The following is a 25,802-nucleotide window of genomic DNA, read 5'->3' as shown; positions in this document are numbered from 1 at the left end:
CTACAACATGTGTTGTTGGAATGTAAGCCCCAACATTCTAATAAAAATGTCAACTTAAACCAAAATTAGATTCCAAAAATGTAAAGCCCAACATATGATAGTTTGAGCACCTATGAGTTTCCTCTCAGAATCAAGTGCCCCTATTTCATCTCCTTTGGCTTTCATTCCTAAAATCTAATCCTTAGTTGATCAATTCCTCCTTGAAATTCCTAAAGGGCCAAAACCTTTAAGCAAGACTTTCATGGATTTCAAAAATCAAATTTTAGCCAACATTTAAATGACTTCAAAACAAGTAAAACCACTAGTTTAATCAAAAGTTTTTTCAAGCACTAAAACTTGGGATGTAATTAACCATAGGGGCTTGCCCCTATGGGATGTCTGTACCCCAGAAATAAATAAACCCCGTTCGACCAAACATCGAGTGGGGGAATCTCTGTTATAATTGTAAATTTTATTATTGAGTTCATAAGGAAATGATATTTTTACCCTTCGGGGTAATATGTCAAGTTCTTATGCCGTACTCGATGATAAAGTATGCAATCCGTTTGGGGATACAAAAATTCTCAAATAGATTTTCTGGCGACTCCGTTGGGGAGGATGTCTCTTTTCATCTTAACTAGTGGTTTTCATTTAGTCATTTTAAATGTTGGCTAAAGAGCATTTGCAAAATCAAAATTTGTGTTGTATGCCTCTCCCATCTTCAAATGTTGGGTTGAGTGATGTCAATACTAGCAAATTGCAAATCAAGATGAATTTTTTTTCAAATCATTTTCAAATTGAGAAAGATGAACTTTGGTTTTCAAAATTAATCATTTTCAAAAAAAAAAATTCCCATTCTCAAATATCCAATTCCAAAATCTTTTCTCTTCACCATAATTGTTGTGGTTGTATGAAATCTACAATCAAACAATGTCAAATTGTGTGGGATCCAATTCAAACAAATTCATATATCATCCGTTAAATCCAGGACACAGTTGTGGGTGGTCAGTGATTCAAGTCAGTGGTCAGAAAACCCAACAAAAAGTACAGTGATTGATTGATGTTATGATAATTGAATTCAAGAAGGTACAACAGAAAGGTTGATACAGAAAATTCTGATTTTCAAGAAAAGTTTAAAGTTTGAGAATTCAAGAAAACTGAGATGGAAGGCAAATTGGTTTTCAAGTTTGGTAATCACCTGCAGTTGTCTTTTGATCAGTCTCAATTTGCTCCAAGGGATTTGATAAAATTTGGACAAGATTTTGAAGATGTAGAGGTCCTTTTCCAAGGCACAATCCCTTCTGAAGTGAAAGTCTTAGAAGGTCAACACCCATCTGAGAAGGTCCTTGAAGTCAGCTTGCCTGTTAGGGAGAGGTCACCTCTTCAAAACAGTAGGAAGAGGGTGGCTGAGGTCTCTCCAAAAGCCTTAGCCTCTCAACCTTCTGCATTTGGTAGGTTGACCTTCCCTAAGGTTCAAAAGTCTAGTGAAAGGCAAACAATCTTGACTCCAGTGTTACCTGAGCAAATGGCAGTTGAGAGATAGTGTGAGACAGTTCAGTCTTTAGCTGTTGTCCCAAGCCACTTAGAGCATGAGAAACTATTTCAGTCCAGTCAATATAAAGAAGGGACTAGTTCCACCTATGTTCTAACCAAGTCTCAAAGAAGAAATAAAAACAAAAGACTTAGAAAGAGGTTGGAAAAGGAGGAGCAAGGTGAGTTAGAGGCTGAGATGATGGAGCTCTCTCCTCTTGCTGAGGGTAGTGAATTTCACCCTCTTTCTGTGTTTAGGAGTGAAGAAGATGTTGAGAAAATAATTGCATCACCTCCAAAACCTTTAACTAAAGTTCCCAAAAGCACACCTGAGGAAAGGGCAAAGCAGTGGGAGAATGACATAAAAAATGTTTTCGAAGGAGGTTTGGAAGACAACCTTTGGTGTTATCTAACAAAATCTAGAGGCATGCAAGTAAACAACCACTTGAATGCTCATGGATAGGTCCTAAAGATCATTTTGCTATGGTCTAAGGAAACCTAGGAATGAGTGCATTTAATTTGAAAATTTACTTGATTTGGCTCTCCAAATTCGGAGAGATTTCAAAGGTGATTTCAATTAATCATTTTGTTATGGGATTTAAAACATAAATCATAGATGTTCATGAAAGACCCCACCACTTCTTGAAGTAATTGAAATGCACATTTGAACATCCAATAAATTTGGGGAAAACCAAAAGTAGCATAGCAATATAAACCTTATACACGCATTCATTAATTTTGTCATAACGTGCGAATCTAGAAGACAAACAACTATGCCACATTTAGAGAAGAATTCTACACCTCGACATTCAATTTTGAATCAAATGTAATCACATATCCTATGGTTTAGTTGTAAGTGAAGGCGTTGGAAAGCAACATGATGCTATTTCATGCATTTAGAGGGCGTTGGATAGCAATCCAACGACCCTACGCGTATCGGCATGCCTCTTTGGCTCTCACAAGAGAGCAAACAAACGGAAATCATCGGATTTCCGCTGTTTTAAAGCGGAGAAGGGCAGCTCACATGGATTTGGGGAACAACAAATGAAGTTTTCCTAAGGGACCTATGGCTTGGGACGGACGTCAATCTCACACGTCTGGCCTTGGGGGACCCTAGGTTTCACTAAGTTTTAGTGTTTTACCTCACCCGGGTTGTCCTAGCGCTCCAATCCAAGCTCCAAACGCTGTCTAAGCTCCTTTGAAAGCTCCAAACTGCTGTCCAAGACTTTCCCAAGGAAGAAGGCTGCTGTCCGAGCTGCTCCGGAGGAGGAATTTGCTGTCCAAACTGCTCCGGACAGCAATTCTCGCTGTTTGGATGCTCCCGGAGGTGATTGCTTGCTGTCCAAACTCTCCAAACAACAGTTTTCACTGTTTGAAGCCTTCGGAGGCTGCATAGTTGCTGTCCAACCAAATCCTGTCCAAGTTCTTCCGGAAGACAAATGTGCTGCCCGAGGTACAGCAAACAGCTGTCTTCAGCGTTTGAAGGCTTCCGGAAGTCACCTCCGTTGTCTCAAGCTCACTGGAAATGATTTGAGAGAAAGAGTAGGTCTTCTATTTCCCTTATATGTAATATAAAAGCTCTACAACAGCCCCTTTCACTGTTACAAAATTGTCGGAACTGAAATCAGAGGGAGAAGATACTCCTAAATCCCCCTTGAGTGTAAGAAAAGGGAGAAGACAGCAGGTCTCAAGCTCCCAAACCCTTTTACTATGAAGAAGAAGGTGCAAGGCAACTCCCACTCCACCGGGTCCAATCCGATCGGCCTTCAGCACGCGTACGTGGGAAGGGAAACCTCCCACAGCTCAGTCGCCGTCGCCCCTAGCTGATCGCACGCGGAAGAGGGCTTCGCCTCCGCCTCTTCCCCTTCTCTCGTGCTCTCGGTTCCGCTGGGTCGGGACGGAACAAAACGGGGGAGCCGAATGCTCCCCCTTTCTCCTTCTTTGCGTGCTCTTGGAGAGCACGAGCGGTAGAAAGCCGCCGCCTAAATGGACTCCCTAGGGCATCTCACGCGTGAGGGATTTTATCATGAAATTGAATGGGATATCAGATGAAATCTGAGCCCTTGATTTCAATTTCAGATTGAGCATCAAATTCAGCCCAAATTGACAAATTAGGGCTGAAATTGAGTCCGAATTGAACTTGACTCAAACTGATTTGGGTCGGTTTGGGTCCGAGTGGGTATGATCAAGTTAATTTTGCAAAATTAAGCTTGAATCGGCGTCGAATTGTGCTGAATTGGGCTCGACAACGCTCGATGGAATATGATTTAAATTGATTTGATTTTAATTAAATTAAATTCGATTGAATTTGACTAAAATAAATTTAACTTAATCAAATCGGGGTCCAATTTGAGCCGATTTTGCCTCGACGACGGTCAATTGGGTCGATCGAGCATGATCGAGCCTAGTCGGGCTTGATCGGGGTCGGGTCGACACGAAAATAAACGTCAATAAAAGGACCCCCAATATGTGTGGTGAACGAATAGAAGTACGCCACGCATATTAGCGTTGACCAAAGAATGATCAAACGAGATCTTCCAAATCAGCTTTTACTGAGTATTTGTTGTGCTTTTGTAAATACTTAATAAAAGTGCAGCAAATATTCAATTATGAGTGCATTTTTTATGAGTATTTGCTGCGCTTTCCCAAATACTCAGTAAAAGCGCAACAGAAATTCAATTATTTAGTAAATAGTCAGTAAAAGTTCATCAAATATTCAGTAAAAACGCTGCACTTACTCAACAAATACTCAAAAAATATTCATTTGCTGAAGTACCCAACACTTTTACTGAGTATTTTCAAAAGCGCAGCAAATACTCAGTAAAAGCGCATCAAATCCGGATGATTCTCGTCGTCCGGTCTCCGCACAAAATAATTTCTCTTACTGCATTTAGAATTTAGAATAGTATTGCTAATCATATTCTGTTAATCCCTTCCTCAATTATCAGAAACTTGCTATTGTAAATTGTATTGCAATCATGCTAACCTCAGATAGTAATGCTAATAATGTTCCTGTGGTAGTCTTCTCGTTTAGAAACATCATGAAGCAAGTGTTGTTGCATATTATTGAGATGTAGAGTTAGGATGAAGAGCTGTAGCAGCAATATAACGTTAGTGCTTCTTCTATAACCATCACTTATAATGACTGCATGAATGTACAACATTCTCCAGGATCGTAAGGAGCTTTTTCATTCTCTTAAATATGAAGATGATGAAGAGGTATTTCATGCCTTCCATTGTTGCAATAGGTGTGGTTGCTTAAATGATATATGCCATTATCCTGCTGCTTATAGTCGCTTATAGATGCAAGAGTATTTATTTAGTTTTTTGTGGTGCCCGACTGTCCTCACTGCAGCCATGAAATTTTAGTCAGACATGAACCCTCAAATATTGTGATTTCTTGGGGGGATTTGCAATGCTTGAGACCTGGTGCTTGGTTGAATGATGAGGTACGCATTTTTATTCAATTTATTATTGTTTTCAATTTCTGCTTTTAAATATGCGAATAATGCCAAAGAAGTTTTACACAGCCTTTTCTTAATAAAATGTTTTGTTTGTTCTGATAGGTCATTAACCTTTACCTGGAGCTATTGAAGGAGAGGGAAAGAAGAGAACCTGAAAAGTTTTTGAAATGCCATTTCTTCAATACCTTTTTCTTTGAAAAGGTTTTACATTTTCTATTTCATAAAATTTGGCACTCAATTTGATTTATTTTCTATCTCTAATTTATCACGTAAGCGATAATACAAAAGCTAATACTTGCATTTGACGATTGTTTGCTTGAAAAAAAAAAAGAAGCAAAAGAAAGAGAAAAAGAAAAACATAAGTAGACTCTGTGCTATACACAATCTCTCACTCTCGTAATGATGTTACAGCTTTCACAAATCTACTAAGCATGGACACCTTAGAGCTTTCAGGCAGTTCATCTTATCTGCAATCGCCTTGTTAGATGATTGCACATAGCTTCCCCCTTATTATTTTTTTTCGCATCTCACGCACATGTTGGTCTCTCTCGTGCCCTTTATCTCTGACATCTTTTGCATGTGCTGGCTTCGTACACCTCTCTCTCACTCACACACAAACCCCCATGTCTTCTCTCCCGTTGTGCTCCAATAATACTTCATCGTGATGTCCCACTACCTCCCCTGCTCTAGTGCCTTCTCCTTTTGCTCCAAGCACTTCTCCTTCTTGCTCCAATAGGGCCCAACACACACGAGACTTTATGCCCATGCACCCCACAAACCCTTACATGATGACCACCCACTCACCAACTAGCCTTGGTTCTCGTTTCTCCCCTTTACACTCGCAGTACCCAAGTACCCACAAAGCAACACTACATTTTCTATGCCTTCTTTTTTTGCCTAGCACCTGAGAGTTCACTAACACCACTTCTGCTTTCACTCACCTGTTATGGTTATCCCTAGAACTGAACCAACCAAACCGGCCCAAGAGGGGCTGGTTCAGTTTTATAGGAGGCAGGCTAAGCCGCCTCCTTAATGTTCCACCTAAGCATGGTGGGCCCCCCATTGGGCGGCAATTATAAAGAGGAAGGGGTGGCTAATGCTTAAAGAAGTAAATTTGAATTTGGTTTATGTTTGGAAGCTTTTTATTAGGAAGAATTGTATTTAAAGAACATGAGAGGCTAGGGGTAGGGCATGCATGTTTTGAGTTATTCTCTTGGAGTTCCTCGGCGTCTTGGGCTCTATACTTATCTTCTAGACATTGGGAGAGAACGATCATCCTCTCAAATTGAGGGTCAATTGTATCTTGCTTTGTGTTTGTTTTGTTTTGATTCCACTATTGCAATCTATCATTTTTCGGTTGATTTTACCCAGCTATTTGTGTTATTTTCGCGGTTTTAACGAATGATGGCTAGGTTTGCTTGCAAACTCAAGTATTTCCTCCTGGATTACTTGCAAACTCAAGTATTTCCCATCAAATTGGTATTCAAGCAATTCCTGGATCATTGTGGGCTAAATTTTTTGGAGGAATTCTGATCTGAAGGAGAGATCTTGCTGAAATTTGGATCTAATATCCAGATTTTTTGTTATGACGGCTAAGAAAGTTGATGCATTGGAGGAATGTTTCAAAGGAGAGATGAGCCAAAGCAAAGCCACGATGGAAGATCGACTCTCATCCGTGGAAGGTAAGGTTTCGTCGATGGAAGACAAAGTTTTCGATCTTGATCTGATGATGAAGATCTTCGAGAATCAAATTTAAATGGCGGCATCAAAGGCAAAGGGACTAGTGGGAGGAACTACAAATTCTGATGTTCGTAGGAGGGAAGCCAATGGAGAAATTGAGGAAAAAGGGGGGTATGGAGAGAGGTGTGGGAATAGGGAACATGGAGAAAGGGCGGCTAGTTGGGAGAGAAAAGAGGGAAACTATGGAAGGAGTGGTTTGAAGATGAATGTGTAAGGGAAGGCTGGGAGACATGGTGGGAACAAAACACTTGGGAAAAAGGAAACAATGGCGGAATATGGGGAAACGGGGGAGATCCGAAGGTGAGAAAGTTGACGATGTCAATATTTGAATGAGAGGATGCCTTTGGGTGGATCTATAAGGTGGAGATGTATTTTGCCGTCAATAAATTGACGGATGAGGAGAAATTGGCAACTGCAGGTCTATGTTTGGATGGGAAGGCATTATCATGGTACTAATGGAGGGACCAAAGGAGGCCTATACGGAGCTGGAGAGCGTTCAAAGTCTGTTTATTAGAACGTTTTCAAATCGACGGGGGAGGAGACTTCTATGAGCAGTTATTTGCACTGGCACTTGACGGATCAGTGGCAGACTACCGGGAGCAGTTCGAGTATCTGGCCAGTCGGGTGGGACAATTATCAGAGTCTGCTTTGGAGGGGAATTTTATGAAGGGACTCAAGGCAGACATCGGAGTAGCGGTGAATGTCATGATGCCTTGTGACTTGGAAGAGGCCATGAAGTTGACACAACTAGTGGAAAATTAGAAGAACCTAGAGAGGGGAGCTATGAGCAACAATTAAGGAGGCACATATTGGATGATGACTACTCATTTAGCACCCAAGGGGACGACAACATGAGGGTTTCGTGAGACCACCAAGGAGAAGACGGTGGACGTAGTGAGAAAAACTTCAAGAGGCTGACAAAGAAGTAGATACAGGAGAAGAGGGCAAAGGGGTTATGTTTCAGGTGTGATGAGAAGTATACGCCAGGGCATAGGTGTACAGACCAAACTCTTCAGGTTCTCAGTGTCTATGATAACGAGGAAACTGAGGAGAGAGGTGAGCGAGAGTTAGAAGAGGAGATTGAGGAGAAGCTATATTTGGATTTGGTCGAGGTTTCCCTGAAATCGGTGGTCGGATTCACTACAAATCACACTATGAAGGTAAATGGGGAGATAAAGGACAGGGAGATGGTGGTGCTGATTGATAGTGGGATTACCCACAATTTCATTTCCACTCAGGTCTTCGACCAATTGAGAGTGAAATTGGTAGATATTTATTGTTATAGGGTGATGATGGGTATGAGAAAGGTGGAGAAAGGCCATGAGATCTGTAGATGAGTGCTACTGACTATTCAGGAGATTCATGTGAGGGAAGATTTTCATCCACTGGAGTTAGGGAGTATAGATGTCATCTTGCAGATAAAGTGGCTGCAGACTTTGGGAGATACCAAGGTTAATTGGGGAGCACTCACTATGGAGCTGATGGTTGATGGGAGGAATATGGTGATAAGGAGAGATGCAGGGCTATCCAAATATATGTTTTTTTTCTTAAAACCATGATAAGGAGTATACATGTGTTGGGTGGAGGATATTTGATAGAGCTGCATAGTTTGGAGGGAGCTAGATTGGAGGAGGGGGTGACATATCCCTCTTCATATAGTCGTTGATTCAACAATTGTAGGAGGTGTTTCAACCACTTCAGGGATTGCCACCATTAAGGGAGCAGGAGCACGCCATCGCCTTGAGGGAAGATGTGTCATCCATCAGCGTCAGGCCCTATCAATATCATCAATTTCAGAAGGATGAGATTGAGAAACTGATCTGGGAGATGATGGAGGTGGAGATCATCATGCCGAGTGTGAATCCCTTCTCTAGTTTATTCCTTCTAGTCAAGAAGAAGGATTGGAGTTAGCGATTTTGTGTGGAATATAGAGCTTTAAACAAAGAGACAGTACCGAATAGGTTCCTTATTCCTGTGATTGATGAGATCTTGGATGAACTGAATGGGGCAGTGATGTTCTCCAAACTGGATTTGAAGTATGGGTACCACCAGATTAGAATGGGGGAGACAGAAATCTCCAAGACAGCTTTCAGGACACACGAAGGGCATTATGAGTTTTTGGTTATTCAGGCAGTACCTCCAGAAGTTTGTTTTGGTGTTTTTTGATGATATACTGGTGTACAACAAAACTGAGGAAGAACATCTGGAGCACTTGAAGATGGTCTTCGGAGTTCTACAGAAGCATTAGCTGAAGGCCAACATAAAGAAATGCTATTTAGTCTAGATCAGTGTGGAATATTTGGGATAAATTGTGTCCAAAGAAGGTGTGGCAGCGGATCAAAGATTGAGGCTATACTAAGGTGGCCCTTACCTAAGAATCTGAAGGAGTTCAGAGGACTCTTAGGACTGACAGGGTACTACAAGAGGTTTGTAAAAAGGTACAACACTATAGCATGGCCACTGACAGAGCAGCTGAAGAAAGATGGGTTCTTATGGGGGGAGGCAACCACAATAGCGTTTGAGATACTAAAGAAAATGAATACTAAACCAGTTTTAGCTTTACCAGACTTCACTCGGGCATTTATAGTGGAGATAGATGCTTCAGGTTACAAACGGACTGGGGGCAGTACTCATGCAGAATCAACGACCCATTGCCTACTTAAACCAGGTGTTGATAGCTAGAGCTAGGCTGAAATCAGTCTAATGAGAGGGAGTTGATGGCCATCGTCTTAGCCATCAAAAAGTGGTGACCCTACATATTAGATGGGCATTTCATTATCATAACCGATCAAAGGGGTCTGAAGTACTTGTTGGAGTAGCTGATGGTGACTGAGGAGTATAAGAGTTGGATGTCCAAATTGTTGGGATATGATTTCGAGATCCAATACAAGTCAGGAGTGGAGAACAAGGTAGCAGATGCCTTGTCCAGATATGTGGACTTCATAGATAGGCTGCCTCGTTCAGAAGGGTTCACAATGATTATGGTGGTGGTTGACCGATTGGGTAAGTATGCTCATTTCATCCCCCTCCGACACCCATACACAGTGGTGACAGTAGCTTCAACTTACATCCGAGAGGTGGTTAGATTGCATGGAGTACCAGAGGCGATAATATCATATAAAGTTAAGGTGTTCCTTAGTCATTTTTGGAGGGAATTGTTCATATTGCAAGGGACAATTCTGAAGAGAACCGCCTATCACCCACAGACAGATGGACAAATAGAAGTGGTCAATAGGAGCTTGGAGACCTACCTTAGATGCTTTGGGTCAAGTGGCTATCATGGGCTGAGTACTGATACAACACCTCTTATCATTCAGCTTCTCAGATGACCACATTCAAGGTGTTGAATGAAAGAGATCCACCTCACTTGGTGCACTTTGAGAGTAGCAGTACTTCAGTAGAGGACTACTTGGAGGAGAGGGACAGAATGTTAGAAGAATTAAAGAAGCATCTGTTGAGAGCCCAACAGATTATGAAGAAACAAGCTGATGAGCATAGGAAGGATGTCCAGTTCAACGTGGGGGAGAGGGTGTTCTTGAAGCTCTAACCATACAGACAGAAGATAGTCTCTAATAGGAGGAATGAGAAGCGTGCTCTAAGGTACTTTGGACCTTATGAGACATTGGAGAAAATTGGCGCGGTAGCTTACCACTTGAAATTACCACAGACAGCGACTATACATCCAATTTTTCGTGTATCCTAGTTGAGAATGGCCATTGGAGATTATACAGCCAGCTCAGAGTTACCGGTGAAACTTACTGATGATTTAGAGGTGATTATGGAACCCTTGAGTTGATGAGGGTTCGCCAGAAGGAGGATGGAGCTAAAGAATTGTTGATCAAGTGGAAAAGCCTTTCAGACTACAATGCCACATGGGAATCTTATGAGAGGATGAAACATCAGTTTCCTAAATTTCACCTTGAGGACAAAGTGGTTCTTTGGGGTGGGGGGTATTGTTACAGTTCTCCTTAGAATCGAACCAACCAAATTGGCCTAGGAGGGGCCGGTTCAGTTTTATAGGAGGCTGGCTAAGCTGCCTCCTTAATATTCCGCCCAAGCATGGTGGGCCCCCCATTGGGCGGCAATCAGAAAGAGGAAGGGGCGGCTAATGCTTAAGAAAGTAAAATTGGAATTGGTTTATGTTAGGAAGCTTTTTATTAGGAAGAATTATATTTAAATAACTTGAGAGGCTAGGGTTAGGCATGCATGTTTTGAGTTATTCTCTTGGAGTTCCTTGCCGACTTGGGCTCTAGACTCTTCTTCTAGAGATTGGGAGAGAATGATCCTCCTCTCAAATTGAGGATCAATTGTATCTTGCTTTGTGTTTGTTTTGTTTTGATTCCACTATTGCAATCTATCATTTTTGGGTTGATTTCACACAGTTTTTTGTGTTATTTCCGCTGTTTTGACTAATTATTGCTAGGTTTTCTTGCGAACTCAAGTATTTCCTCTTGGATTACTTACAAACTAAAATATTTCCTATCATCACGTTCTTGCATACTCGCATATCTGTGTGTGATGTTGAGGTCGATTTTAACATCTCCAATGACCCAATACCTGGCCTTCTTAATTCCATGGATTTCATTGTGTGCAAACACGTCTAATTTTGGCTTTCGCTTCGCAACTATTCCTTTGCTTGTAAATGTAGTTGAATCATTAATTAGTCATTGATATTTGATCCAGTTAAATTGAAGGTCCTTTGACATTTATCTTTGATTAGACGCCGGATCTGTCCTTGAAGTTTGGTTGGAATAAAGGTAGTCATTACATATTCACCGATGTATATGCATGATCAAAATAATGTAGGTGAGCCGTTGATCATTGGTTAGACTAAATTGAAGAATCTGTTGTTGATTTGGTCTAATAGGGTTTTAAAGACTATCTTTTTTACATTAATTTTTGGTCAAGCTTGAGGTCTCTCACCATTGATCTGTGGCCCGAATAAAGGGTGTGCTTGTTTTTTTGTCCAACAACCATGCATGATAAAAAACTCGACAATGATTGGCATCGTCTCTTATTGAAGGAGAATTGAATGTTATCGTTATTCTCATAGCCATTAATGAGAATTTTAATAAAAGAATGAAATAATTAATATTAAATTCTAGTAAAAGTTAAATCTTTGAATCATCAATCCTTGTTCTAATTGCATTTTGAAGGCTACCCCCCTATCATTGATTTTTGTTTCCACATAAGGTCTCTCTTCCCGCTGTTGATTTTTTTAATCTTAATTCATGGAGCAATTTATTTCTCATTGGAAATTGTACCAAATTGAAATTGTTGATAGCTTTTGGGCTATCTTCTAGGGGAGTTTGACACAAATGCTGAGTGATTTTGATACTGCAATTGTGATTAGGGCATTATTTTGGTTATCGTAGACGAACTAGGTTTTGTCAATGTCATCACGAACCATTTAACAAGAAGAAAATAAGGACAGACCGACAGATCTACCTACTTGTTTTCAACCTGCAGATCAACTAGTCGGGGACAATTATAGATATTTGAAAAAGCATACAAAAACAAATTAACATTTAAAATAGGAACAAAAGAAAGAAGATGAAATTTAACTTTTGTGATGAATGTTAATAAATATGTTGAATGTAATAAGAGTAGTTGTGGACAAATTCCTCGATGACTTTGGGGAAGATTTATGCATAACTTGTCAATGCATGTTTACTAACATGGAGAAGCAAGAAAAAAACCTATTGATTCAAGGTGAAGTGTTGAATTTGAATTCCGGGCACTCGCTTAAGGTATTTATGAATTTATATAAATTAAAAATATACTAGAATATTTAAAAATTAAATGGGAAGGACCTATGTGGATATATCATGGCTATAAGTCTGCCATCAACATTGCCCACAATCCAGTACAATATGATCAAACCATACTTGTGTAGGTTGAGAGGCATTTAATACTAGAGAAATGGAAAAGTTCGTTAAGTTATACTTTCAATAGGTAATCAACTTGCGGATATATTTACCAAGGTACTTTGAACTCCTAAATTCAAAAGTATTTCAAGCGAATTTAGAATGATAAATCTATCTATCTATCCATTTGAGGCGGAGTATTGACAAATACTGTGAGATTAATTGCCGGAGCATGTCTGCACTAATTCAACCGTGGATTGCTGCCATAATTGCTGGTGTTTATCACCGTGAATTGCACCTGCGTGTATTGCTGCATTTGCTAAAATTGGAAGATAGGAATGCCATGAATTATTATGTCTAGAGAAAGTGGAGTCCACAAACTGCTATGGTAGAAGGCACAGATTGCAAGAGAAGGGGGTGGACAACAACAGCAACCACGTACTGAATTCTAGGCAAAATATCATTAATTTCAGATTTATCGTTATGATATTTTTCTCTAAGATTGTATACTGTTATTTTTCTGATGTTGCTTAGCGTATCAATACCCACTAGAGGAATAAATAAATCAAACCTTCTAGCCATTTCTTTTCTATAGCTATTAATGTTAGTTTATTATTATGCATTTTATATTAATTTTTTATAAAATATTCTGTTGTGTCTTGTCTTATTTTTCATGATTATTCCATACTAATTCCGTGTCTCGTATCAGTGTTTATTCATAGTTGAACATGTGTTTAGATTTGCTATAAGAAGTTTCAAATTAGTTAGGTAATTATTGAGTTAGTGAAAAAACCTATCATAACTTTGTAAGAGAGCACTTGGTGAATATCAAGGAGACGGGATATGAGTTTAGTTTGCTCGTTTCAGTTGAGCTTACCTTTGAATGAGACCAAGCCAGTTGAACCAACGCATAGATAAGTCCAAACCATTGACTTATTTAATGCAAGCCTCAATTGTTAAATAAAGTCTATACACGCTTGACTAGTCCAAAATCTCAATTTTTCCTTGCTGATCATCTTAATCATCATTCGCCGAACTACTGAATGGTGATTTCGTAAGGCCAACATTGCCAACATTATGATCACGGGGTTAGTGATGCCCACATCTGTATAAAAGAGATATAAGCTTGCAATAAGGTAGAGAGGGCAAAATAAGGTGTGATGGGGATGAGAAAATCCAATGTTTAAAATTGCGTATTCGGGTATTGAGGCGTTTTTCATTCGTGAGGCGAGGCGTAAGCCTCAAGGCGTTTTGAGGCGTAAGCCTCAAAATAAAAGATTGCGTAAATAGAAAATGATAAATTTTTATATACTAATGAGTGAATAATATAAAACATAAAAAAGTATAAGATATGAAGTGAAATCAAAATATCCCAATAATAAGACAACATGAAATATAGTTCAACTCAAAATTCTATCTTTTCCAAATCCCAGTATTCTTTTCATTAACATATAATTCAAATTTCCAAAAATAAATAGCAATGACATATCACATAAGAACTCATAAGTCATCAGCACTGTCATCACTAAGGGGTTCTTCATTTGAATCATCATTATGATGAACTGCTTTCTCCCCTTCCTCCTCTCCTGTAGAGTCCAATGTCGGGCATTTACTTCAAGATTTATGTAAGTTTTAATATATATAGCGTGAGGCGAGGCGGGCCTCAACCAAGTTGAGGCGCAAGCCTCATAAAAAAAACTCGAGGCGTAACCATCGAGGTGTTTTTTTCTGGAATTGCGCAAAGGCGGGCCTCAAGGCGAGCCTCATATTGCGCAATTTTAAACCATGAGAAAATCCATTTATTTGCTATAGGCATTAAGTGGGAATTATAAAAGTGATGCAATCAAGAATTGTTAATCTATGCTTTCTTTATTTTTTAATGTTTTGGACTCTTTGTATTTTGAACTTTGTTTTTTTTTTGCAATACCCTATGATGGAAAACAACCTGTGATTTTGCTTAGGTTTGGTGCTCTTAAGAAGTTTCACTCCTTTGGTTTCACTTGTGTTGATCTAGCTTCTTTGGTGGTTAGTTGGGTATTTATTTTGGGCGTGTTTTGCTTATTGAGCTTGACCCTACTCTTTCCTTATGTTTGTTGTTTTTCACCATGATGTTGTCCCTTTTTTCATGCTGCTGGTTTTCTCCATGCTAGCTATTTTTCCCCATGATGGTTGTTTTCACCCGTGCTGTTGTCTCATATTTCCCTGCTGCTGGCTATTCGGTTTCCACCTTGTTGTTTTCTTATATTAAGTGCATTAACTCATCATTAAATGGGCTAACTTGAGAGGCCTCTATTGGTTGTTTGGGTGGCATAATTAAGTGAGCAATTTATGGTCATTTCCCCCTTCTTCTCCTATATATATGGGTTGTTTTGCTGCTGGAATAGGATGGTTGTTATTGTGGCTGGTGTAATCACACTAAAACCTGCAAGTTATTTAGCTTGCGAGCTATCTTCTTCTACATTCGTTCTTCTATTTCGTCTCGGTCTTCTATCTACTATTCTTTCCACGGTTCACATTTCACATGTATATCTCTTCTCCAAATATTGTGAGTTTCAAGGTGTTGTTGTGCCATGTTTGTTGGTACCAGAGGAGTGTCGATTTGAGCTGGATCAAAATTTCTATGGCGAACCACTTGTTTGTCCTTTCCTTTGAGCACCTTTCCTTCCTATTTTGGGTTTGCATGTGAGGTGGCCTTTCTAAGTTGTTCTGAGGGTAGTTAATTTTAAGTTTTAGTTTGTTTCTTTGCAAGATTTTCTAATCATTTTCTTATATCTATTTACTATTAAGTTTCTTTCAGTTGGCATTGGTTTATGTTTTATTGAAAGGAAGTGTCTTGTTGCATTCTTAGTGTTCTCCTACTTGGCTATAGAACTTAGGTTGCATCAATTTGGTATCATAGCTTAGGTTGTCCTGTGAGTCTTCCTTTCTCTTTAAAAATAAAAAAAAATTTGAATAATCAAAATAATCAACAAACGCATGGAAACAAATGGCTAACCTACAACAACAAATGGAAATAATGGCTAATACCCTGGTTGCCCTTAATCTAAACAATGCTCATGCACAAAACAATGATAGTGAAGCTGAATCATCACGAAACCAGAATAGAAAAATAGAAAATTGGATCATGTGATTAAAATTGACATTTGTGAATTTGAAAGCAAACTACAACTTGAACAATTCCTTGAATGGTTTGAGAGGATGGATCAATTATTTGAATGGAAAGAAATCACCGAAAATAAAAAAGTTAGGTTTGCTCGTTTAAAGCAGACAAGTCATGCATTAACCTGGTGGAAAAATCTTCTAAATATCATAATAAGGTGAGGGATAGAGAAAATCCAAACATGGGAAAGAATGAAAGAAAAATGCGAGGACAATTCTTGCCTTCTGACCATTCCCGAATCCTATTCCAAGAATGCAATAACATTCGCCAAGGAACTCGATCTATAGAAGAATACACTACAGATTTTTACAAATTGCAATCCAAAAGGATTTAAATGAAACTAAGGAACGAACCATAACTTGATACATCAGCGGACTCAAATGGTCAATCCAAGATCAACTAAATCTTCACCACGTAATCAAACTCGATGAGGCCTATCGCATGGCATTGAAAATTGAGAAACAAGAACAAAGAAACAACAATAAAAAAATTGATCCAACCAAGCCTAAGCAATCTTTGGAAAGTAAAACTCAAACTTCATACGTTGTCATAAGGTCAACCTTTTCAAATCCAAATCTTCGACGAAAACCTAATGAAGCTCAAGATAATGAAAAAGGAAAATGAGTATTTTGAACAAAACCAATTGGACCTTGTTATAAGTGTGGTTTATATGGTCATCTTTTAGCGGTCGGTAAAAAACAACTCACCTAGAACCAATTACATTGAACAAGAGAATAATCATGAAAATGTGGAAGAAGATGAATCTGAAGAAGAAAACGAGGAGGAGATGGAATCAATTGATGTTGAAGGTGACCAAGTAGATCATTATATAGTTATCTGAAAGGTCTTGACTACAAAATCAGATGTTGGAGATAAATGGCTTAGAAGAAATATTTTAAGAACCACTTATACTTTAGAAGGAAAATTGTGTACCCTCTTGATTGATAGTGGTAGCTTCGAAAATTTTGTGTCACAATTCATGGTGGATAAATTGAAAATAAAACCAAAACCCCTTGCTATGCCTTAAAAAATATCATGATTTATGGAAGGAGGAGAGGTACTAATCACTCAGCATTGCCTTGGCAGCCTTTCAATTGAAAATTTTTACAAAGACCAAGTATTATGTAATATCATGCCACTTGAGGTATATCATATTCTTCTAGGTTGACCTTGGCAATACGATCATAAGACCACTCACAATGGAGAGAAAAAACACTTGCACCTTGACTCAAGACAATAAGGAGTTCATCTTATATCCCCAAAAGAAAATTTCTAACCCTCCCACAAAATCTGTCCAAATGACCTCAAAGTCACTTACTCCTGAATTGCTTCTCAATACAAATAAACTCAAATCCACCGAAGTGATCTATCTTGTGGTAGGAAAAGAGATTGAAGTAACTAAAAAAATTCTTGAAGAAATTCAACCCCTGATCAACGAATATGAAGACATAACTCTTGAAGAACTACCTAATTCATTGCCTCCGCTAAGAGTTATTCAACATCATATTGATTTTGTACTGGAAGCAAATTTACCCCACCTGCCTCACTATTGTATGAGTCTTACTGAACATGAAGATTTCATATTTGCATGCGTGAAGCTTGCATTTCTTTTATAAAGAAACCAAATGCGGACAAGTACTTTGAAAGATCAATTACTCGTCTTCCTAAGTTCCCTCATCACGGTTTCGCACATGCATAGGAAAAACTTAAGAGTCATGCTTTTTGACCCGTTAGAGACCTTTTCTTCCACTTCTTTGATGTGGATGTTGAAATTAAACTCATCCTCATATTTAAGTTATTTAAATTGTATCAGGTTTGTAGTAGTACATATAACTACAAACTATCATGTTCTGCGTATGCAGATGTCATGGCGGCTTACCTTCATCAATGTACTTTGATAGAACACCAATAATCTGAACTAGAGAGAGGGAGAAGACCTGAGGAAGTTTGCTCACATGGACATCAGCTTAACCGATCATGCGCACCATTTTGTGCTTCTATTTCTGGCACAATAATCTTCATCAACATCCTATCACAGATCTCAATACAAACCTTCTTGATTACTACAATACTCTTGCTCATCTTCAGGCTTCAGCATGCAGGCTCGTAGTCTCGTCAGCCTTGTAAACCTGGCAGACATATCATAGCCATGTGGCCATTCTCCGTAGGATGCATGTGAGGTGTGTGTAGTTTGAATACACTAATCAACACCTCCAAGACCATTATGAGTGTTTATTATGCGCTCATGTTATTAGATATTGTATATTTGTATCATAGCAAGGTCTTATTTGGACTTGTGTAGTGAGCAACTGACTTCTCGTGTTTTAATTATATTCGATTCAGATTTTCTCCCTTATAAGTGAAGGTAGTCAACTCGCCCATATGGGAAGGCTGCTCTTTTTAGAGTTGCTTGTGTATGATCACTTTTGTTCTGAAGGCATCTAAAACTCTTATGGGAAGAAATTAGTATTCGACATGCAGGAGTATTCACGTATGTAAAAAAATAGTAAATGATGTCATCTTTCAGCGTCAATTTGCTTTAATGCTTTCACAGATGATCGCTATAGGTTTTGCCTTCATTTTCTCTTCGTATCCATATATCAAATTACTTGTAGATAGTGTCAGAATGAGAGAATTAAAAAAAGTTTTCGGGGTGTAAAAGTTGCTATTCGATTTACTTATATGATGTTTAAAAGTTATCCAAAAGAAGTTGGAATCTCTTTATTTGATAAACGTTTAAGTAGTTAGACTGAATATGAAGCTATCACCTGACACCAATTGTTCTCGTATGTTATTTTCTGCTCAGATGTTATTTTCTGCGATGTCTTGAAAAAGAGAGTGGTTGCTTTTTCTCTGTTGTCAGGGAATAAACAACAGGAGATTGCTCTGTATGATATCATTAGACACAAAAAATATTAGGTTAATGTGAAGTGAGATGCAGATCTAAATAGTGCTCATACTAATCCTGCAGCGGTTGTAGACTTGTTTTAGCTTCTTTCTTGGGTTTTAAGTTTTGGGGATTGCTATTTTATTGTAGCATTAGAATTGCTGCAATTCATGATTTATTTGTATATTGTTCTATTATTTTTACTTCCTGTTCTCGCATTTTCTATTCCTTATTTGCATTTTTGTTGCTCACCGCTTTGGGAATTATGTTTGGTAAGCTGATTTTAGCTTTTTTGTTCATTCTAATGTAATTTGTTGTAGTTGGCCAATGGGAAGAATGGCTACGATTTCGAAGCTGTAAGAAGATGGACTACAAAAAAGAAGCTGGGTTATACCCTTATTGAATGTGACAAAGTAAGGTTAAATTGAATCTTTTTTTTTTTAACATGATTATGCTTATACTTGCAATTATTTGCAGGTGTTTGTTCCCATACACAAAAAGAAACATTGGTGTTTAGCTGTTATCAATATAAAGGATGAAACTTTCCAGTATCTTGATTCTCTTGGTGGCAAGGATATTCATGTGCTAGAAGTATTGGTAATCTCCACGGTCTTTTAATGTTATGATCCTGAACAGAAAAAAACAATTAACAGAGCATCATGATGCTTTGTTTTGTGATTTATGAACCTTTATGTTCCTTCTGTTAACGAACTACATGCTTTCCCCAAGTGGTTGATGTGGTTGTCAAGTTTGAATTATTAACCAAACAGGTTACATAGAACTTTTAATTGTTATAACTGAAGGAAATGGGGAAAAGCATTATAGTTTGAATAGCTGGAGACTATTGGTTTGCATTTCTCTTTATAAATAAATCTTGTAATGAAGCTTTTGACTACATAATTTATTAATGCTATAAAACAAAATTTACTATGTACAACACCACAGACATATGTAAATATCACCAAAATCGGTGCAAATCAAACTCATGCATGCGTACATGTTCACGTTATTCACAGGGGTGTCAATATTGGACCCGACCCGAATCCGACCTAAAAATTTCAGGTTTGGGTTGACCCAAACCCGAAGTGGGTCGGGTTCAGGTCCGAAAACCTGACCCGTTTGCAAAACTGGGTCATGTTCAGGTTGATCCGGAAACCCGTGAATGACCCGGAAAAGCCCGTCGTTGCTTTGCTTCCCGCCGTTGGCTCATTTCTTTTCTTTAGATCAAAATGTTAACTTTCGATCCGACCGGAAGGGAACGTCATCCAAGGAGCTTAGGAGCGAAGTCCAACAACAACGGAGCCGACGAGGGCCGCAAGGCAGAAAGTTCTTCACAGCGAGCGAACTCCCTTCATTGCTTTCGATCAAAATGTTGTAACTTCCGATCCGACGGGAAGAGAACGTCGTCCAGGAGCGAATTTGAATAGCGACGAAGGTGTCGTTGAGGCAGCGAGGCTGCGAGCGAACTCTCGTCTTGCTTCAGTGCTTCACTTCCGATCCGATGGGAAGAGAACGTCGTCCAGGAGCGAAGTCGAACAGCGTCGAAGGCGTCGGCGAGGCAGCGAGGCTGCGAGCGAACTCTCGTCGTTGCTTCGGTGCTTCCGGTCAAAATGTTGTAACTTCCGATCCGACGGGAAGAGAATGTCGTCCAGGAATGAAGTTGAACAATGACAAAGGCTCCAAACCCGTTTGCGGGTCGGGTCGGGTTGACCCGAACCTGAAGCGGGTTGGGTTCGGATCCGAAAAATAGTCCCGTTTGCAAAAATGGGTCGGGTTGACCCAAACCCGAATAGTGCCGGGTCAGTTCTGGGTTCAACCCGAACCTGACACGTGACCCGAAATTGACACCCCTAGTTATTCATACAATCATAACTTAGAATACATAGACAATCGGGTGCATTCTTCTGTTTGCACATATATATGTACATCAACTGACAGTTCGGTCAAGAACACAGTTTCGTATCTACTTACTAGGAAAATTACATATTTCTAATGAGTATTTTAACTTATTGGGCGTGGAATCACAATGCCACTATGAAAGGGCATACAATTAAATATATCCCTGCAATTAACAGGAAAATTGATGCTTTATAAGTAGATTTCTTTGGAAAGGAATGCGAGCAAACTTGAAAATTAAACTTAAATACATTATTGTTTCCTCCAAAACATAAAGATGATTCTTCGAACATTAAAATGCAGTAAAAACATGCAAGCAAAATCATGAAATAGAGTAACATTGAATCCTCCAGGGGTGTAAAGAAAATAAATTGTTATTAGAATTTAAAAAGTGTAAGTCAGATTGTTTAATTTGATGGAATTTATTGGTTCTTTGTGAGATATTCACCAACAATTCAAAAAATTGTGCAAGGTGAAGTGTAGTTTGCAATGTCAAAACTGAGCAAGTCTAAGAAATATAGGTGTCATCACTTTGCAAAGTTATAAGATCTACTGTCTGTGTTCAATGTCCTTGCATCTATCTGTATATGTGAATGAATGTATAGGTTCATGCAATGTGTATGAATGTTTGTAACCCTTTACCAGCTGCATGATTAAACAAAACAATGTGAGTGGCCTATTTCATTTACTTAGAATTCATCTTCTAAGCTAGCTCATTGAGCCGATTGGCTTCAAATACAATTAATTTTAGTTATAAAATATTCCTTAAATTAAAGGGAATCATATGAATCTTATTGAACTGTCATAATCAGGCTGGAATATTATTCTTGGAGTAAACCTAATAATTTTGAATGTACACAAAAAGGTTATATTAAACATAATCTGTAGCACTGTCTATTCAAATTGCTACATGTATTCACAAAGAACTTAGCAATAAATACTCTTAAATAATGAAAATGACATGCATCCTTACTAAATTTATGAAATAGATGAATGCATTATTTATGTGGCATGTTTATAAATTTTACATGGAATATGTGTGTTGAATAAATAGGCATTTCTTGCACTCCAATCACATCCCACTATGATCAATATGAGGTATGGAATACTTTAAACATATTAAAGATGTTAGATTAAGAGGTGATGTTCATTGTTATTCAAAGCTTATTCAAGAAAATAATGTAATATTGAACTAAGTGTACTTCATAGCACATATTTTTTTTACTTCTTTCCATGCACATGAAAGTATTGTTCCATCAATTACCTATTTTGTTTTATAAACTATTTCAATTTTGTAGTATATTGTCTCATTGTATCAAAATGAGCTCACTTCGTAAATGCAAACATGGATACATAATCAAATGTGCGATCCAAAAGTTCGTGCCTAACTTTTCTAAGAAAATATAGATCGGGGTTAAATTCTTAGATGGTAAATTATATTACAAATAAGACACTATCCAGTTACGTCATCCTAATGTTGTGAGGACTTTATGATATGGTCTCAAGTTTTTTTAAAGTGTAAGACCTTATAGTTAATTACCCCTTGATTTGAGAGAAAACTTTCAATTAAGGCTAATTGATAGATGCTAAATTCTTATGATGCAAGACTAACATGCTTTAAATGATGTAAATTAAGGATTTTGCATGCTTTAGTTTAGAGAACAATAATAATTAAGTACTTGTAGTGATTTAAATGATAAAATAAAACTAAGAATTGACGAGACAAGTTTAGGCCAAATCACATATGCAGAGGTTAAGATCTTAAAACAGTTAATTACTCTATCTTTGCATACATGGAAGGTTTTCAACGAGAAATCCCTATGCTAACAATAAGACTAGTCACTATAAAAGGATCCCTTATTCAGCTTACTAACTTATTAGGCTTTAGCAGAGGGAGATTAACACTATCTTTATGAATCACATAAGACCACAATTGGAAAACAACTTAGAAGATATAAGAGTTGGAAGAAGAGTTTACCCAAAGAAAGAGGATATGAAACTCCAGTGTGTTCGTCTGGATGTTAGAAAAAGAGTGGGTAGCAACACAAACTCCCTAGCGGCCTTTGGACAACATTTTGACAACTTCTGGATGAAGGACAGCCAGCTAACGTGGTCTGGATTCTTTGGTCAGCAATCTGAAGACTATGGACAACTTTTCAAGGTTCTGATACTCAAGACAGAACCTAGAACCTGTCCAAAAATCTTGATAGCAAGTTGGAGAGGAGAATTTCAGGGGTTTCCATCTTCTGGATGCACGAGAGCTAGGAGGATGAGGTGGATACTTATGTGGACAGCCGTGGAGGATATCCTGGAGTTAATTTTCCTTGCTTAGGTGGCATGCTAAATCAATCACAAAATAATTGGAGGGAAGGGAGAAAGGGGCCGGTCATGTGGGGGAATATGGTTCGGATTTGAAAGATGGAGGATGGAGGGAAATTAGGTAAAGCATTTCCTTAATTAATCCTTTTGATTTGGGGGGGATTAATGAGGGATGGGAGAGAGGGGTCGGCGGGTAGGAGAGAGGAAAGGAATTTGAATTATTCCCCATATATGACTTAAATCCCTTATACTCTTTTATTCATGTTCATTTTCATAACTATCTCAACAATTCATATATATGAATAAAGTGGCATAAATTGAAAAAAAATGCTATCATAAATATAATAGATATGCATTTGCAAATGTATAAAAATTTATTATTTTCTATGCATCGTTTGGTATCTCACCTCACTTGGGATTCGTTTTTCCTGTTTTCTTATTCTTTTGTACACTATCTACAACATACAATTCTTTATTTGCACATATACAAAAAAAATAAAGGAACAAGCTGTATGAATATCTTACTACTTTACCTCAACTAAATTCTTCCTCATTAAATAGTAATCTTTTCTTTCCTTCCTATGTTTCTTTCCTATTTCAAGAAGTCTACCATCACGAACTCAGCCATAACTAACTGATTTCAGCAACATTAATTTTAGAAATTCGTTTTCCCATCAGCTAACTTAACAATAGTCTTACCCCCTTTTTTTTTCTAATGATTTCCACATTCAACATTCAAAATGATTGACAGAAATCCACAATTTATGCATTTCTGCATTCAGAAATTCAGAAATTCCTCACTAATTTGCATACACACACTCTTATAGAAAATATTGCTTGAGAAATACTATTATTGCCTTTTTATATCCCTCATTACTTCAGAAAGAAATACCTGAACTACAGCTTCTCCTACACTAATCGCTAATTCAGCACTTGGTTTCTCTCCCCTTCCAGCAGCCGAATCCTCTATTATTACTCAACTTACTTGCCCGCTGCTTCAATTCCAGGTGATGGGCAGTGAAAGGAATGAAGGGGACTTATAAGGTCTACTAGTGCTTTACCGTAATATATAATATTATTATAAGATAGTTCATTCTCCACTACAATTCCACTAACATTCTGGCCGTCTGATCTCCATCCAGCCTATGCATGTCAAAATTAGTAAAGACTACAATAACAATTAATAAACTATAGTCAATTAACTGTTATTCATTAACTATAATATTAAACAGTTATTTAAAAGATACCTATACATAGACATTTAAGATATATTGATACCAAAATTACTCGAAATTCAATATCAAATTTGATGAAAATATTTTTGATACTTTTTATATGTGAGAGAATATAGGGGAAATTTGTATGTTTATCTTTTGGACAAAATTTTGGGTATTATAGGATATGCTAACCTAGGCTCTGATATCAAACTTGATGCAGACAACTGGATAGAAAAAACTAAAAGGGGAGAACACCTGGACTAGTAGAACTTTTCTCGATTCAAAACTTAGAAAGCTAACATCAAACAAACCTCCAAACAAACGAAAGCCAACCAAACGAAAACTAAATTAAAAATAAAAATAGCTACACTCAGAACAACCGACTAGCAGTCACCTCACGTGCAACGAAATAGTAGGTAATATAAAAGATGTGCTTAAGGACATTCAAACCAAGGGTCCACCGTAGCTAATTGGGCCAACGTCCACCACAAACTCCTCCGGCAAATGCTACCAAGCCGGCCAACCAACACCTCCAATAGCTTAAGAAGAAAGATACAAGTCGAGTGGAACTTATAAAGAGAAGAATTAGATAAGAAGCCAGGCTTGCAAGCTTTTCCAAGAAGAAACCCACATGTTTTTGGCTCCAAAAATCCTCACATACTCCTTTTTAACTCAACAAAACAACCCATATATATAGTTGAAAAGAGGAAGCCAAACAGACCCAAATAACTCCAACTAAACCAATCAGGAAAGGGGAAACAGAAGGCCAGCAGACGGCTTGGAACAGTAGCCCAAGGGACCACACGGGGGAACAAGAACGGGCAACCACATGGAATCGGAACAGTTGCTAACGGGACAGGAACCAGCCACGGGATAGGAGCCAGGCAGAAATTGAAAGGCCAATAGAAGGGTGGAGGAATGAACCTAAATAAGCATTTATTACATAATAGTGGAGCTGAATTGAGTAGAAAACACAACAGCTTGCCAAAAGGAACAACAAAAATTGAGACAATTAAGTCCAAACAAGGAACCAAATCATCCCAAAACTATGGCATGTTAATTGCCCCCCCTTTGCCTACATCAGATTCTTCCCCGGTTGAAAGTACTCATCTCCTGATGAGGATGTTTTGGAATTTTCTTAACGAGATGATGGTGCTGCATCCGAATCTTGATTCAAAGCCGCATATTTCTTCAGGATCATTTCTCTTACTTGCTTGAATTGGTCTTGCATAAGTCTCTTTTTCTTCTCATATTTTTCCATACATAAGTGCATCTGATATTGAATTTGAATATGCAACTCGTTCTGTAGGGGATTAGTAGAATTTCCTTGTGTCGAAATCCATCGGCTCATAGGAATATCTTCTTCAAGAACATTTGATTTACTATCTCCAATTTCGGGCTCAATTACATCATGTTTTTCTAATTTTTTTTCTAAATACTTTAAAAAAAAAGACACTCACAACCTAAAGCTCCGATACCAAATTGATACAATTAAAAAGATCGCAAAATACATAAAAATTAGGTCTTTCTTTTAGAATAAGAAAATTCAACTTAAACAAATCATAACTTAACTTTCATATTATACAGACGACGCATACAAACTTATAACATAAAACATCAAAAACTGATTTTAAATATCTTGAGAAGAAAGATACAAATGGGATGGACACTTGCGAAGAGAAGAATTAGATAAGAAGCCCGAGACGAAGTCGTAGAGAGGAAAAGAGAAGAGGAACAAGCTCG

The 25,802-nt window shown here is 38.1% G+C and overlaps 1 protein-coding gene across 3 annotated transcripts in view; it reads left to right on the top strand.

Moving 5' to 3' along the window:
• The window catches only part of LOC110103976 (ubiquitin-like-specific protease 1A), a 48,906-nt gene that overhangs the window by 17,499 nt on the left and 5,605 nt on the right, over nucleotides 1–25,802 (top strand). For 2 of the 3 annotated variants that reach the window (XM_020832887.2, XM_020832886.2), the window contains exons 2-6: nucleotides 4,681–4,757; nucleotides 4,865–4,958; nucleotides 5,076–5,174; nucleotides 18,948–19,040; nucleotides 19,105–19,224. In XM_020832887.2, the coding sequence (XP_020688546.1) occupies nucleotides 4,681–4,757; nucleotides 4,865–4,958; nucleotides 5,076–5,174; nucleotides 18,948–19,040; nucleotides 19,105–19,224 (483 nt within the window). The remainder of the gene's footprint in view (nucleotides 1–4,680; nucleotides 4,758–4,864; nucleotides 4,959–5,075; nucleotides 5,175–18,947; nucleotides 19,041–19,104; nucleotides 19,225–25,802) is intronic. The other variant, XM_020832888.2, reaches the window with a different exon arrangement.

Source organism: Dendrobium catenatum, unplaced genomic scaffold (assembly GCF_001605985.2).
Source record: "Dendrobium catenatum unplaced genomic scaffold, ASM160598v2 fragScaff_scaffold_142, whole genome shotgun sequence".
Classification (NCBI taxonomy): domain Eukaryota; kingdom Viridiplantae; phylum Streptophyta; class Magnoliopsida; order Asparagales; family Orchidaceae; genus Dendrobium; species Dendrobium catenatum.
This window is presented reverse-complemented; position numbering and strand designations above follow the sequence as displayed.